The 17,682-nt window shown below is 34.1% G+C and overlaps 1 protein-coding gene across 1 annotated transcript in view; it reads right to left on the bottom strand.

Annotated features, from left to right (window-relative positions):
• Positions 1 to 7,206: 7,206 nt before the first annotated feature.
• LOC309844991 (diacylglycerol kinase beta) overlaps positions 7,207 to 17,682 on the bottom strand; it is a gene marked incomplete at its 3' end in the record, with an annotated part of 308,686 nt that continues 298,210 nt past the window's right edge. Inside the window, exons 18-20 of the mRNA XM_082692421.1 lie at positions 16,558 to 16,643; positions 13,234 to 13,323; positions 7,207 to 7,457 (exon numbers count right to left, since the gene is read on the bottom strand). Of these exons, the coding sequence (XP_082548547.1) occupies positions 7,207 to 7,457; positions 13,234 to 13,323; positions 16,558 to 16,643 (427 nt within the window). The remainder of the gene's footprint in view (positions 7,458 to 13,233; positions 13,324 to 16,557; positions 16,644 to 17,682) is intronic.

Raw genomic sequence — 17,682 nt, 5'->3', positions numbered from 1 at the left:
AAACAGCCCTGTATTTCAGGTCTAGCCCCTCTCGGCTCCGACTTTTTAGTAAACCTGCCTGTTTTATTTCCACATTTTGAGGTTTGCACTTACCAAGAATCATTTCTGTTGTTTCCAACACCGTTTATACCAATTTTAGTTTCTATTATAATTATATAATTTAATCACATGCTATATACAAGGAAAAATATGATTACAGACAAAAAGTATTGTCTTATAACAAAATGAAGATTTGGGATGATGTGATATAAATGCAATTCTGAAACTGCTGTAGAATTATATAATCTTTTCTATAGAATTACCTATGAGAAAAATCATTATAAAGGATTTAACTATTGTAAAAAATTAAACTAATTTTATACTCAGATTGCATCTGTAGTGTCTGGTGAATTTTTATTCCACGTAAACTACAAATGGAAATTATTAGATGGATTATTATGGAATGTGGTCTACACAAGACACTGTATAGAACCCCAGATCCACATTCAAAGAAATGATATTAGCTGGGCCTATATGAGAAGACCGGCCAATTCAATTACATTTGTAAGTTTTAGGTTAAAATATTTAAAATTCTATGTATCATTTTTTGACACTTAATTTTTCTGTTTATGTGTAGAAGAGCTTCTGTTGTAAATAAACTGGACCACTTCATTTCCTGATTATAATCATTAAATCACCTAATGGCCCCTCTTGAAAGATAAACACCACACATTGGCTTCCAAGGGTCTTCAAGACAAGGCAGCAGCCAACCTCTGCAACAGTTAGTCACTTCCACCTTCCTCTCTAGTTTCCAGGCACATTGACCTTTCACGTCCTTGAACACATCAGGTTTTTTTCTCACCTCAGTCTCTTCACATATAGTTATAACTGCTTGCTAATGCTCTATCCATCTCACTTCTGTATTCCTCAGAGGAAAGTGGGAGTGAGCTCTTCTATATATTAAATGTATCTTCTTTTCTAGGCTTTCCCTCTTTTCTAGGCTTTCTTGCCTATAGATCCCATGAGATCTAAAACTGTCCCTTATTCTAGCACTTGATAACTTTAGTTTTCTTTCCTTGAATTTATTATAATTCTCAAAAAGTCTGTATTTGTGCATTTGTTTTTTAATGCTTCTTCTGTCTACCATTAAACTCCAAGTTCTAATAATGAACTCATTTCCCATTCCTAGAACTCTAGGGCCTGACCAAAAAAAAAAAAAAAAAAAAAGGACTTAGTTTTATTTGTTTATATTAAATGAATGAATGAAGACGCAACTATGACAATAAAAATAATGGTATATGTGATGTGGTGATACGGTGTGTGGACAGTTCTCTTCCTGGGATTTTTGAGATTATCTATAGTTACTTTAAAGTGCAAAATCAAAATGAAAGATGGAACATACCAATTGTTCTTTGTTAATTTTTATAATCTGCACTTCTAATTTCCAAGTGTTTAGCCTTTCATGACAATTCTCTCCTTACTATAATGTAAAGTTAGCGATTACTTAAATTTCTTCTATCTGGTTCACTTCCGATCCTCAAAGAGTATCTGGCACATAGTAGGTGTTATATAATTATGCTGTTATTGAAGTTCCACCACTGTATAAGAATATCTATTTTCAGAGTTAATTACGATTTCAGACTTACAATTGTCCTGGCTAATACTGAAAAGTATTACACAGAAGGAATTAGCAGAAATGGGCTGGTTATTTACCAACTTCCCTTCTCCTTTCTGGGCAAACAATTCTTTCCCAGCTTCCCTAATATTAGGCACAGCAAAATGATTAGTAAGTGACCAATGTGTTATTAGTGGACCATTTTCCAGGCCTGGCCCATAAACGACCCCTTCCTATAGCCCACTCTTTCTTTGTCACCTGGTTGTTGACTAGATGGAGGGCTGAGGAGCTAAAGGAGTGTGGAGATGTAAGATGGAAGGAGTCCGGGTCACTGACTGACCAAGTGGACTAGAACCTCTTCTTCTTTTATGTGAGGGAAGAACTAATTTTTTTTTAAAGATTTTATTTATTTATTTGACAGACAGAGATCACAAGTAGGCAGAGAGACAGGCGTGGGGGGCGGGGGTGGAGCAGGCTCCCCACGGAGCAGAGAGCCGGATGCGGGGCTCAATCCCAGGACCCTGGGATCATGACCTGAGCCGAAGGCAGAGGCTTTAACCTGCTGAGCCACCCAGGCGCCCCAGAAGAACTAATTTTTAATTGTTATCAGACCACTGGTATTTTGGGGGTTTTGTGCCAATACTTAACCCATTCTGACTAGTACAAGGATTATATAATCATATATATGAAGAAGATATTTATGTATTTCTGACCATCATAGGTTCTTCTAAAAATCTGAAGCAATTTCTGTATAAAGTATAAGACATTTATGGTCAATAAATGAAGGGCAGTAGTTGAAATAATGGAAACCATACTGATAGTATAGTCAAACTTTGAGATCACCCTATCACTAGCAGGTAATGGGTTCCAAGAGTTAATTTCAAGTACAAAACAGGTCCCATCTTAATCTTTCCTATGCTGATGATAACAAAAAGTCGAAATACCCCATCATCCTTTCTATACTCCAATTCCACACTTCCTATATACTCAGGAATAGTTTGAGATAGATAATCCATTTCATTTTATTGTTTTCTGGATTCACTGCTTGAAGCAGAGGAATACAACTCACTAAGGTAGCCTTGCAAAGTAACAGTCAAAGCTTCAACTCTCTGATTGCTCTGATTGTGACCCTGAGTATTGAGCCTTTGGCTTACTGGGGCAGAAGCAAATATTTCAGGGAGGGACGTTATACTCACTGAAAGAGGCTCCAAGTCAAATGAAACAAACCCCTTCTAAAATAAATTCAGTCAAAATCCACCTATTAGGCTAGTTCTGGTCTACTTCAAAATCATACGTATCTTTTATTATGTATTCCTTTATTAGGTTCTAAACATTGCATTTCAAATGTAGTACTTTAATCTGTCTAGCAATTACCTATGTAATGTGAGGTAGAGCTCTAACAAAATTTTCTCTCCCTAGGAGGCTAGCTTTTAAAATTGCAATCTGAACTAAGCACTCTATGGTATCTCCATCAAATCTTTGTGCCACATCCATACTGACTTTCAGTTATGTGTCTCTTTTCCTCTCTGATTCACTCTTCTCTTCATTTCATTCTAATTTCCAGTCTACTTTAGCATATCTAATTTGGTAAAATAGTCCTCCATCTTCCTCCATCTTTACTTTTTATTAAAACTGACTTACATTGTCATATATATTTTAGAGTAAGTTTTTCAAGTTTGTCATAAAACCTAGCTCTACATTAGTTATAGATTAAATGAATAAATTAATTTTTGTTATATTAAGCTATCTCATCTAAGAATAAGAAATGTCTCTGTTCTGATCCTTTATGTCTCTGTAGAGATTTTTAACATTTTCTTGGATATTCTTTATTAATTCTTAGATATTTTCAGGCTTTTACTGCTGTCTTCATAAATTCATTATTATTGACATAATGGAATACTACTGAATATTTAAGTTGATTTTATATTTGCAGTTTTGCTACTCTCCCATATGTAGTCCTCATATGTTTTAAATCGGGTTATTACATTTTGTGTTTATGGAGTTTTTAAAACTTTCTGTTTTTCTATTGTTTTTCACTCTACATTATTTGTAATTCTCTTTACAATGATTTTAAAAAATTAATTTTTTTTAAAGATTTTATTTATTTATTTGACAGAGATCACAAGTAGGCAGAGATGCAGGCAGAGAGAGAGAGAGGGAAGCAGACTCCCTGCTGAGCCGAGAGCCCGATGTGGGACTCGATCCCAGGACCCTGAGATCATGACCTGAGCTGAAGGCAGCGGCTTAACCCACTGAGCCACACAGGTGCCCCTAAAAAATTAATTTTTACAATAGAGCTGATCTATTCTTGTCAATAATCCAATATTTAGTTTTGCCAACATTCTCTATTTTTTTTTCTTGCTGTTATTCTTTGCTATATTTCCCATCTGATTTTTATGAGTTTCCCTTTTCATTTCTTTTGGTTTTAGCTCTTTCTTTTTCAACACCTTGAGTTTTGTATTTAATATGTCTATAACTTCAGCACTATTGATATTTTGAGCTGTATAATTCCTTCTTGTACATTTAAAGAGCTGCTTTGTGCACTGGGAGTGCTCAGCAGCAACCCTAGTTTCTACCCACGAGCTGCCAGTAGCAATTCCTTTTCATTCATGACAATCAAATGTGAGCAAACCTTGCCTAGCATTTCCTTTGGTGGAGAGGAATGATCTGCTGTCTAGGACCTAAGGAAACTGACTAAAAGCATATAATGACTAAGAAGTGTTTATTTCTGATAAACTACAAAACCTCAGATGGAAACAGTGGTAATCTGTAATGATTCTGCTTTGGGCTTCCCCCTCGTCCTCCAGCTCCATCGGTGCTCTGGTTCTACCACGGTAGGCAAGCCATGAAAGCAAGCAACTTACTGTCAGGGGAACTGACTGGATCTGGAGTAGAAGGTAGAAAAACTATGACTCAGAAAGTTGTCTAAAACAAGAGTAATCCCAGTGGCAAACGAGTAAGGAAAGCTAGTGTCACAGCTTGCCCGAGTTTGCAGAACTGATTAAGGCAAGCAAATAACCAGTCAACTAGCCAAAAATTCAACAGATCTTGCAAATGAGATAGCCATAATGGGCCTTGATCATTTGTCACACATCCCTGACTGTCTGAAAGGCTCTATGCATGTGCAAGGCTACACACATGTTCAGAAAAGACCAAAAGGGGCCCTAGTAGATTATATATCCTGGCTAAGTGAGAATTCGTATACATGGCAAAAGAGACAAAAGAAGGGTCAGCAGATATTAAAAGTTGAATGCCTCAAGTTTAAGGGTGTCCCCAATGAACACACATCAAATGGCAAACCGGAAGACTTACTGGCTCAAACACACTGAGCACAAACTCTGATCAATCATGCTGACATGGGGGTGATCCCCAGGAAACCAGGATTAAGATAAAAACAAGAAGTATAAAGACAAAACAAAACAAAACTGAGTCATATGCCACAGGGGAGAAAGGCTCCACAAAATTAGTGCAGGCAAGTCACTAAACTAACAGAGGAACAGCCATAACCACTGTGAGTGGATGAAAATCCAAATAATACATTATACAATGTAATACATTATACAAAATACACAGTTCCCAACAAAATATCAGCAGACATGCAGAGGAATAGCAAAATGTGGCACATAATTCGGCAGAAAATTGTCTTGGGTGTGGTTCAGAGGTTACTAAACTCTCTGAAGGGCTTTAGCAGTTGAACTCAGACAAAAACTTCACCACGGCTTTTTTAAATATGTCAAAAGAACTTAAAGTAAACCATGCTTAAAGAATAAAGGAACGCATACCAACAGTGACTCTTCAAATAGAAAATACCAATTAAAAACATAGAAATTATAAAAAGAGAACCAAATGGCAACTCTAGAGTTAAAAACTATATTAACCAAAATAACAATAATGAAAAAATAAAATGAAGGAACCCAAGAGAATGGCATTATCCATAATACCCAAGGACTCAGAACAATCTAAATGTCCATCAACTGGTGAACGAATAAGCAATACGTGATATGTGCATACAATGGGATGCTAGCAATAAAAAGGAAAATAGTATCCATGCAGTTCATAGGGGTGAACTTTCTAACTACTATGTGAAATGAAGAAGCCAAATGACAACGTCTATATTTTGTATTATTTCTTTAATAGGAAATATCCATAAAGGGTAGTTCTTAGATGCAGAAAAGTTAGTTATTGCTTAGATCTGGGGAAGAAGCCAGAATTGATAACAAATGGGCATGAGGGTTCTTGTTTAGGTAATGAAAATCCTCTAAAATTGGATGTATTTAGTAAAAATCATTGAGAGGGTCACTTAAAACGAGTGAATTAGGTTGTGTTTAAGTTACATGCCAATAAAGCTGTTAAAAACATCATTGTGCATATTCATATCAAAGATGAATAGGAGGACTTTTATGGATCAAATGCATTACATTTTTCTTGCAAATAGTAATAACTATAGTTGATTACTAACGTTACTTAGTAATAATTGTATATTTAGCCTTTATTATGTACCATTATTTGAGGCTCTTTAAATATATAAACACATTATTTGTAAAAATGAGAGAAAAAAATAATACCATCATGATAAATAAATGGACACTTAGAAAAAATATTGCTGTCTTATAGACCTGGTGTAGAGAAACCAGCTGACTTTACCTGAATAATCATCTACAAAATTATATAATAAATTTATGTTAGTCAAGCTGCCAAAAAAAAGAAAGAAAGAAAGAAAAAATATTGCTAAAGGACCCCTTGCTTAGGTAGCTTGACTCCTAAATTCAAGAATTCATTCAGTGCCTTTTATAATCTACTAGTGATTTGTGTGTGTTTGTGTGCGCACATGACAGGGAAAGACATAAGATTAATATCCAGTAACACATGTGAAATGGAATATAATTTTGTATACAATATATTTTAAGAATTCTTAACTACCAGGTAATATGAAATAACTGTTAAAATTATTAATTCCTTAGGGATTGAAATCACAATAACGATTTTAATTGCCAAATGATATTTTACTTTCAGTCTAAGATTTTTCAAGAAATTAAGTGAAAAGTTAGCCCTTTGACTTATTAATCACTTAAGAATCATAGTAGCATTTTTTCTTAGACTTCAGACTTAACCATAAATTTTAAAATGGTATCTATTTGTAAAAACCTAATTGGTTTTAATATATTAATTAACATATACTGTATTATTTGTTTCAGGGATACAGGTCTGTGAATCATCACACACAATTCACAGCACTCATCCTAGCACATACCCTCTACAGTGTCCATAACCCAGCCACCCCATCCCTGCCACCTCCCTCCTCTAGCAACCCTCAGTTTGTTTTCTGAGATTAAGATTTTAATACATATCTCAAAATAAGATAAAATCTGATGCATCCATTTCACATTTCAACTTTTTATGTGGAGTTTTAGCCTATATTCTAAAACATAACTATCTTACAAACCATTCTACCTTTTACTTTAGTAACACAAATGGTCAAATCAATTGCAAGAAAAAAATTCTGTCTTTTAACACATGAAAAACTTATCTATTGCTGATTCTCTGACTTTGAATAAATTCATAAGCTTTATTATTGCCCATTAGAAGAGGTGTTTTGCTGGCACAAAAATAAATTATATATTATCAGTAAATTCATACCGTAAGAGTTTAAACACACTGATTAGGCTAGACTGGTTAAAAGAACAGTTAGTGCAAAGTCTTACCACGCCAATGGAAAAGTAATTATTGATGATACTGTAAGGCACTGGGTCTCCCTTCTCATCTTTGTCATTAGGTATGACTTCAAACTTCCACCTGTCCAGCATGATTTCTGTGCTGTTTTCAATGTCTTTTAGGATTTTCATCAGATTCTCACCTTCATAACCTAATGAAAAAAAATTATCTTGAGAAAAAATGTAACCAAATAACAAAAGCTGAATTTATATGTGTTTGAGTGTATGTATGTGGATGTCTCATTCTAAAGCCAAACAATGCATCCTAAAGCAAATTCTAACACAGATAAAGAATTCACTCTAATTGTAAGTTCATAGAAATATTTTATTTTTAGCTTTAATTTGCAACTCCTACTTCTGTCCTGTGGTGCCAATTCTCAGTATGGTGAAATGTCAAACGAACATCTCCACTTCATACCCCCCCAAAACTTTATATCAATTTATTTTAAAGGAAATTAATGATCTCCTTCCATATCTTCTCCTGTTAATTCTCTTACAGACAGACAACACCCTCAGTTGTGGAAGTAAAATGCTTAGGTGAGATTTCAGACTTGTCCCTTTCCATCCCTTAGTGACCCTCATACTTGATTCTCTAGTGATACAGAACAATTTTCAGTCTGGTCCTTCTCTTTTCCATTTTATGCCATTTCTTCTCTTGTTCTATATATCCAGAGACTCCCTTTTCTTTTGGTTGCCTTGCTTCTGCTCCTGTTGCAAGTTTTATATTTGACAACACTTCTTTCCAGAAGCCACCCTCCCAAAGTAATGGATTCTCTGCAGTTCCACAGCGCACAGTTTTCCAAACTAGCCCTAGCTACCTCCAAACTAGTGTACAGCTAGTACAACTAGTACACTCCATTATAGTTATTTGCATCTTTCTTGCTATAAGTTTCTTTTACTAGGTCTGCCCTAGAGTAAATGCTCAACAAATCTAGTTTTGATGGATCTACTGCAGATAATCAAGATGGCCTGAAAGGAAACTTATTCTTTAATATTATATTTTCTCATAACTGTATCTATCTATATAATATTATAGTTCAAACTGTAGCCTAATCCTTGTTGTGTTAAAGTTTGCTTTTTAACCTCCCTAAATAGTGTCCTCCTCAGTAAAAACTTCTGCTTTTATGAGAATTAAATGAGAAAACGCATAGAAATTCTTAGTACATGAGGCAAAAGAATAGAAATTTCTCAACTATATAATAATAACAGAATTTGAATTATTATACTGAGTTAAATAATACATTTCTCTCTACCTCTACACACAGACACATACACACATTCTTGAATTGATATTTTGAGTTGGAACAATATTTTCATAGATTTTTTTCTGTGTTCAACTTTGGTCTATATTTTAATACTGTATTCATTGAACAAGGAAATGCCAGAGGCTATGAGTCCTCATTAGAGGTGTTAGCACACATAACACTGGAAAAACTAATTGGGTTAAGAGAAGAAGCACTGTAATATGCCAACATCCTCTAAAGATAAATAAATTACATTTATGGTGTTATTTGTTGAATTAATTATTAGAAGTTCAAAGCAGCCAGAACCTAGGAGTGCCTATTTAAGTGCCCACTATTACTTTTTATCTTAAACAGGTAAAATAGTTATGTACTAGTTAATACATACAACAAAGAGTACAACAAACAATAACTAGACAGATATAAGCATTAAAAGTACCAAACGGTATTTTAATAGATGTTATGTTGCATTTTTATAGCATAATTCAAAAACTATGAATATAAATAATAATTAGTGTATAACCATACTCATTACAAACACTGAATTATTTAAAGCACAAGGTTATAATAATTAAACTTATGCATATGTCATATTTTTTATGGTTCAATGCTCATTCTCAAAGTTTAACTTTTAAATTTTTAATTTCTTTTAAAAATAATAAATATTGGCCTCTAAATAAATTTTATGTATGTTTTCTTCATTGAACTGAATAAAAAAGGTAAGTATATTAACCTCTTTTGCAAATTCTACTCATTTGAATATAAGTATGATGCTTTTCAGACATAAATGGATTTGCAAATATTAATGTAATATAGTATAATATAGCATGGAAGTACTCTATAATATATAATAAAATATAACATAATATTTATATATATACATTCTGGAGATATACAAGCAAATAATAATTATTTAAATAAAATTTTAAGCTTATTCCCAGTTACATCTCAAGTTAATAACAGCATGGTTCAATATAACACTAGAAAAATATAGGAACAGCAGCTGAGCAGGAGAAAACAAGGTAGGAATGGATTGAGTGAAAATTAATTACCACAGCTAGATTCTACAAGTGCCACTCACCTTAAAATTTTTAGCACTGGTTATGTTCTCTAAGTTTTTATGGATAAGTATGAAAAAGGCTAGTATCAATAGCCTTCTAGCCAAATAAAAATGGAAAGATATAGGCCATAAATCTATTTTGAGAATCACAGCAACTGCAGGTCAGAGCTAATTTGCAAAGATAACAAATTCCAAATGGTAGTCTCCAATTTAATAAATACCTATACCCTACTTGTATTTATCTATGCTCAAGCTTGTTCAATAATGATTCATAGCTATAAATAGGATTGCAAAACTTGAGAAGATCATTTTTTTAAAAAAAGACATATTAAACTTACTAAATAGAGAAGTAAAAGCTTATTCCCAGAAAAGAATGATGTTATTTTGCTTCCATTATTTTGATTTAAACCTACAGTCCCTCTAGGCTAAGAAACAAAATAAAAATATAATTAGTATTTATTTTCTATTTAAAGGTACAATGTTATTACTGAATCTATCTAAAAAGGCACAGAAATGTTTAAAAAGGAAAGTCACTTAAAGAAAAGCAACAATATAGATTTGTCAGCGTGTGTTCCATCTAAAATTCTTACACTCTTACTCTTCATGAAGCATTCTTCCTGCTGTAATCCTAAATTTTAGTTAGACTAATTTTAGTTAGAAAAATTGCAAAGAGAATTTAAATTAAGTATTTGCAACTTCCCTAGGACATCCTAGATTCTACAGTGTTACATTTTCCCAAATACATTCTTGTAAAAAATAAGCTTCAAGTAAAAAAAAAAAGAAAAAAAAAGCTTCAATATATTCCAGTCAAGTCAATACTCAGTGACCTAAAGTGAACCAAATGATTATTGGTTGAATAAAGTCCTTTCCTTCCCACATACTAAGCATGATGATCTTTATGTATTAAAAATACATAAAGTTCTCAGCACAAACACTAGGTAAACAATTTGATGGGTTGGTATAAGAACCTACATGTCAGGCACTATCATTTTTTTCAAGCTCTAATGAGGAATCTGAAGCCCATGGTTGGTAAGCAACTTGCTCAAAGTTAGATACACATCTGGCAAGAAATAATCACACTTCACAACAAGTTTCTTTATTAGTAAACTCTACCAGATGGTATCTGCATTTTACTAATCATTCAACTTGGGCATCTTACAGTCCCACTTATTACCTTGGTTTCCACAAAGCCTGTCTTCAATCCACAGGCAGGTTCTACAAGGCCTTCCCTAACAGGAGAACTGCACTGTATCTACTTGTCTCATTTCCATTACTACCACTCTACCCCAGTCCATTCATTCTCTAATTACAAAAACTCTAACACAAATTCTTATTTGGAAAACTCTGATTCTCTACATATTCACAATTTCTTAAGTTTCTTAAGTTTATTTCATACCTCCCAATTAATCTGGTTTTGAAAACATAAATGTCATTGTGTCATTTTCACAATTTCTTAAGTTTCTTAAGTTTATTTCATACCTCCCAATTAATCTGGTTTTGAAAACATAAATGTCATTGTGTCATGGTGCTTTTGAAACTCTTTCCAAGCTTCACTCTGTGCTTCAAGTGCAATCAAATAAAATTCTGAACAAGACCACCAAGCCCCTGCAATATTTGGTTCTTGATTGTCTCTCCAATCTCATACTAGTCACTCTTTCTCTCACCCCCATACCTACTGCCTCACAGACCATTTAAGAGTCACATCAGCCTTCCTTTCCATTTCAGGAGCTATTTTTCCTTCCTTACCTATTAAATCCAGCTTAAATGTTACTTCCTCAGAGAGGACTTCTTGATCATTTAGCTCAAGAGTTTCCCTCCTCTATTCTCTAAATATGTTTGAGTCTTACATATTTATTTTGTAATTATATATTTTATTATTCATTGATTTTATTGTCTGTGTACTCAATGAAGGCATATTCTCCAAAAAGTAGGAACATTTTATTTTTCACTCTAAACCCAGCACCTAGGACAGTATCAGCCCATGGCAAGGCACACACCGAGTTTATTATTAATACATACTTTGGCACGTACTATAATTTGTGCACCTTTGACTACTGATAACAATATATCTTAAATTGTTTTATAAGAAAATCTTTAGAAGATGCCCCGAATGGAAATTCTATGTCAATTTTGAGATTGGAGCCATTTATGAGTTTGGAAACTAAATGAAGTCATTAATTTTCAAATATCAAAAAATATGTTTCAAAAGAATACACAAGAAGTCACATGTGTGTTCTCCTCCCTTTAATCAATATAGGTATGTACGCACTGGCAAATACAAGCATCTTATAAGCAGTGGTGCTATCCATCTGTCTTTAGATTCTATGAGATTTAACTCAGTGTTTCATGATATTCTTTTACTAAACTATACCCTAATGAAAATTACAAAAATGTCATATATGGAGATTTTAACTTAGTCTTCAACTCTGTCTGTTATATACATGTACACTTACATACACATACACATATACAAAACACAGCTTAGAGTTTAGCGGTTGGTTAGATAACTTATGGAAAAGTTGTTCTCACATTTTTATTGTAAATCAGAGTTACTTAGGAAGTTTGTTTAAAAAGAAAATCATCTGCCCAGGTCCACCCCAGAGATTCCATTCGGCATATCTGGGGGGAGGTCAGGCCACTACATTTTTAACAAGCTCCCCAAGGGCTTCTCATTCACACTGTCTTAGCAGACACTTTTTAAACTTCTCTAAGTAGACACTTTTTAAACTCTAAGCTAAAGTTACTCAGTTTCAGTTCTGTTTTTCTTTCCTTTGGCATCTTCTGGTAAGCAGAGCCTATTAATGTTATGTCAAATTATTTTAAGACCTTTTGAAATATTCCCCCCTTACCCTGTATCATCCACCTATTCCATTTTGAGTTCCTTGAATATGTTAAGTCCCTTCCTACCTCTGCACCTCTTACTTCAGATTCTTTCTACCTCTAAACTCTACCTTCAGTTCTATATGACTGTCATTATTCTATCCACTAGGGTTCTTATGCTATCTTGTCATTTCCTCCAAGACACCTTTTGCTTTGTTGGTTATAGGTTTACTTGTTAGTAGGAGGTCTCACAATTTACTTATGACTATGTGCCACTGGAATTCAAGGCCTCTTTGAAGGTAGATCTTGTTTTTTGTCCTTAACCTTATACTCCAAGAAAAGAACATACTCCTTGTTATAAAGTAGATCTCAAAAAATTGAGTGTTATTTAATGTATTCATTCCTGAACAAGTCATTGTTAAGCCTTTCGGTTTTTTTTTTCCCCTTGTTAGTGATTTTTCTACACAACTCAGATTAAAAATCTAAATATTACGTTAGAGTTAATCAATGATTATCTCATTTCTTAAGTTAGAAACCCCAAATCAAGGAGGTTGAGAAACTTGCCTTGCCCATCAAGTCTATAATTAGTATCAGATTAAAGGACAGCACTCACAGTCTAGCTCCTGGTCCACTATTTCCCTCTCTACCCCACATTATTGTTCAAAATTATATACTGTACCTCTCACAACAGTTGTATTGGATAAATTCACATGGAAGCTGTCATATACTAAAAACGATGGGCTTAGTTTGGGGGGGGGTGCTCTGTACTGTATTTCTGTTTTTTAAGATTTTCAGTATCTGTTTTACCTCCTCCCCATCGCAGGCATCTTGCTAGATCATTGCCGGTCCCAAGAGGCAGAATGGCAACTGGAGGATGCTTGACAACATTAGCCTTTTCTGTGGAATCAAAAATTAAAATAAAATAAAATGAAATTTTGATCACAGATGGAACAACAGTAAAAAGACAGCTTGGCATGAAATGAAGGCATTCCACTAGGTACCTAAAAGCTGGAAAAGTTATGTTTTATATCTATATATAATTAGAAAGTAAGATTAATTTTTATTTATAAAACACATATAAATACCATAATTCACAAAGTGATAGGAATTTTCAAGATTCGTGTTTGAAGAAAGCCTTTTAATATCTTAACCCAGGGGATGCTTTGGTGGCTCAGTTGGTTAAGCGTCTGCCTTTGGCTCAGGTCATGATCTGGGGTTTTGGGATCGTGTCCTGCATTAGACTCCCAGCTTAGTGGGGAGCCTGATTCTCCCTCTGCCTGCTGCTCCCCCATTTGTGTCCATACACTCTCTCTCTCTCTCTGACAAATAAATACATAATATCTTTAAACAAAATCTTAACTCAATTAAAAATTTTAGTGGATTTAAGATCATGGAAATTTCAAGGATGCAGATAGATGCACCGTAAGAATATACTAGAGGAGAAGGGAGTTGAGGGAAATTAGAGTGGGAGATGAACCTTGAGAGACTATGGACTCTGAAAAACAATCTGAGGGTTTTGAAGGGGGCGGGGGTGGGGGGAGTTGGGTGAGCCTGGTGGTGGGTATTATGGAGGGCAAGTATTGCATAGAGCACTGGGTATGGTGCATAAACAATGAATTCTGTTACACTGAAAAGAAATTAAAATAATAATTTTATATATATGTGTGTGTGTACACACACACACACACACACACAAAGGGACAACACCAAAGTAGAGGTGGGGGTTCCTATAAAAAACTATTTTACAACACCTTCTCTAGGTACATTTCAATTTAAGGAATAAGACATTTTGAAAAATCAAACTCTTAAAAGCTAATAAAATGCTGAAAATGTTTCACTATGTTGTTCCTACCCATGGTGCTGCTTTGGGTCAGAGCAAGCAATGTAAGAATTGGGTAACTCTGCAATCAGCAAGTTTTCTTTGAGATTAAGCTTTACACAATGTAATACTTTTGGGCTTAGAGCAGTAAAGATCTCTGCCATTGAAATTTCACACATTTTTAAAGACTATTTATTTATTTATTTGAGAGAGACGGCACAAGCAGGTGCAGGAGGGGCAAAGGGAGAAGGAGAAGCAAACTCCCCGCTGAGCGTGAACCGGACACAGGGCTCCATCCCAGGACCCCGGGATCATGATCTGAGCTAAAGGCAGACGCTTAACTGACTAAGCCCCCCAGATACCCCAAAATTCCACATGGTTTTGTTTATATGACTGATTAAGAGAGAGAGAGAGTGAGAGAGCACATGCATGTATGTGAACAAGCTGGAGGGTTGGGGGAGGCGCAGAGGCAGAGGGGGACAGAAAGTCTCAAGCAGACTCCATGCTGGGCAAGGAGCCCCATGTGGGGCTCAATCTCACAACTCTGAGATCATGACCTGGGCCAAAACCAAGAGTCAGTGCTTAACCAACCGAGCCACCCAGGCGCCCTCACATAGCTTTGTTTAAACCATCATATGCCTTGAATGACTCTCACAAACATATATTACTTTTCCTTACTTTTTCTACTTTCTCAGCCCCTCAAAGTGAGTATGTGTCTATGTGGAAGAATGGGGAAGGAACAGACTATTTAGGGATGGATGTGTCATGGTATAATCGCCAAGGCTTAGATTTGAGCTAAAATAAACTCATAATATCCTACGTTTTCACTAAAATTCTCACAAGTATTCAGACTCTGTTCAAGCAACTCTAATTTCTGAATTCTGATTTTCTCCTTAGATATTGCATATTATACTATTTATGTCTTTAACTGGAAGGTCAAAGAACAGAATTTTCACTGTTCCTTTAAAAAAAATTAGTAGACTAAAATCATAAGATGCTTACCAAAAAGTATGCTGACAACATATATTTACTTTTAATTTGAATACTTCTGTGTGCACGAAAAGATAAAATATGTTCACCTACATTAACTTAATAAAAGTGTTTCAGTTTACATAGGTGGTAAAAATTCCTTTGAACAAATTATCTCCCTTCTGTGAAAGGGCCCATTTAAAAAAAAAAAATTATATATATATATATATATATATATATATATATATATATATATATATATTTGAAGGGCAGGCAGGCACAAGCAAGAAGGGCAGAGGAGAATTTCAAGCAGACTCTGCCTCACGTGCAGAGCCCAACAGGGGCTTGATCTCAGGACCCCGAGATCATGACCTGAACTAAAACCAAGAATTAAATACTCAACCAACTGTGCCATCCAGATGCCCATGACACAGCCCCCTTTTAAAAAAGAATTGGTCAATAAAGAAATTGAAATTTGTTTGGAATTTATTTCCTAATGAAGGCCAATTCAGGATTATTTTACTGATCAGCTGTCTCTGAAAAACCAGGTAATTTTTCTGACAGCTAACTGTCTCTGAAAAACCAGGTAATTTTTCTAAATCATCAAGCTTTTGTGTACTTGTCTACATGTTATCCTCAGTCACGTATCTGCTTTGCTTTCTCATAAAAATAAAGTTGTAAAAACTTAAGTAGAGACACAATCTAGGTTAAGGTTAAAAGATGAATAAAAAAATAAAAGGTCAATTTATAGCTCTCTGATCCCATTTTAATTATTTAACTTCTCCACACCCTACAGTCTCTCTCTAAAATGGGATTATCTATACTGTGTCACAGAGTTGTGAGAATTAAGATGAATGGGGGCTAAACTCTTAGCACAACATCTATGACAGAGTACATAATAAATAAAAAAATAGCTATGGTAATAATAATATGAATGCATAGGCTAAGAATGTCCACAGATGCTAAGGTTTTGAGGCACCATGCTTGAATAAAATAACCACATTTATTTGATGTAAGTTTTATCACAAATACTAAGATTTTCTTTGACTTAGGGCAAAGAAACAATGGAATTTGTAGAGCCTGATTTGAAAATAGCTCTGAGGGTTTAGTAAATTCCACGAGAAGCAGATTTAAAAAGAAAGATTTCTAGATACTTGTAAATTGTTTTGTCAATTAAAACTTTGAATTATAGAAAACTCATTAGATCAGTGCAACAATGCCAGATGTCCGATTATATCACTGTAGCATACAAAGATATCAATGCATTAATAAAATAAATAAAATATACAGAATTTTAGGTTACCACTCTCACCCCAGCCATGTTAAGTATGTGTCTTCATTACCTATGCAGTCCAAAATCCACCCCACGGTTCCATCTCCACCACAGGCTAACACTCTGAAATCAGGAACATCACGAAAAAAGTTTAACCTGAAAAATAAGCATGTTATGGCACATGATTGATATTTTAATATTTGAACTTGTAAAGTTTTGTATTCTTAGCATTTTGTCTAATAAGAGACTTTTGTACTTGATAAAAAAATGTAAGGTAATCTCAAGATTTTATTGAAAATTATTAAATTCTTATGTAGAATAAAATTCTAAAATTAAAGAATTAATATCTTGATTTGAACATATATTCAATATGTATTTTTTCTTTTATCAACTCTAAAGTTTAAAAAACAAAACTTATACATTATAATGATTTTTATTAAAATATTCTCTTGCGTGTGATCTGCATTTTACATATAACCCAAAGTGACATTTACTACAGCATTTCACTGGATAATTTTTATTAATCAAAAATTCTCTTTTGAATCATTATATACATACAACTATAATGCCAGCAAATGTGTCTTTGAGAGTTTTCGGACTCTTCCATTACTGGAAGAAATTGATCACACTGCTTTTGGGTTCTCTTTCAGTGATTCCTTTGACTTAGAATTTGCAAATGGGAGCCAGGCTTCTCTTGTCTTTTGATATGGCCCTCAGTGTTTGCTACCTCTGAACACTCAAGCCTAACTGCTAGGTGGGCGTAATAAACGCCCATAGCATCTTTTACTATTGCACATAGCACTATGCTTATTAAAGCAACCTACCTTGGAGAAAAGTTAAAAAGGCAGGTAACACAGCCAATTATACAATTGTACATGCCTACTTTCTTGCAATGAAAAAATAAAAAATTTTTGCAATAAAAAGAATTAAAAATTAAAAAAAAAAAACTGAAACAACACAGAAATATGTGGAATGTGTCTGTTTACCTCCCTTGCCCAGGGATAACCACAGGTAATATAATATGCAATCATCCAAGAAATTTTTCTATATATTTACATATGTGAATATGCACATATGAATTTTATTAAACACACATTTTTAACATTAAGAGTCTCGTGCTATACATCCTTTTAATTGTGTGCATTTTTTTAAAATTTAAAAATATCTAAGAGATCGTTCTGTGTCAGCTCACACA

Source organism: Mustela nivalis, assembly GCF_964662115.1.
Source record: "Mustela nivalis genome assembly, chromosome: 12".
In the NCBI taxonomy this organism is placed as follows: domain Eukaryota; kingdom Metazoa; phylum Chordata; class Mammalia; order Carnivora; family Mustelidae; genus Mustela; species Mustela nivalis.
This window is presented reverse-complemented; position numbering and strand designations above follow the sequence as displayed.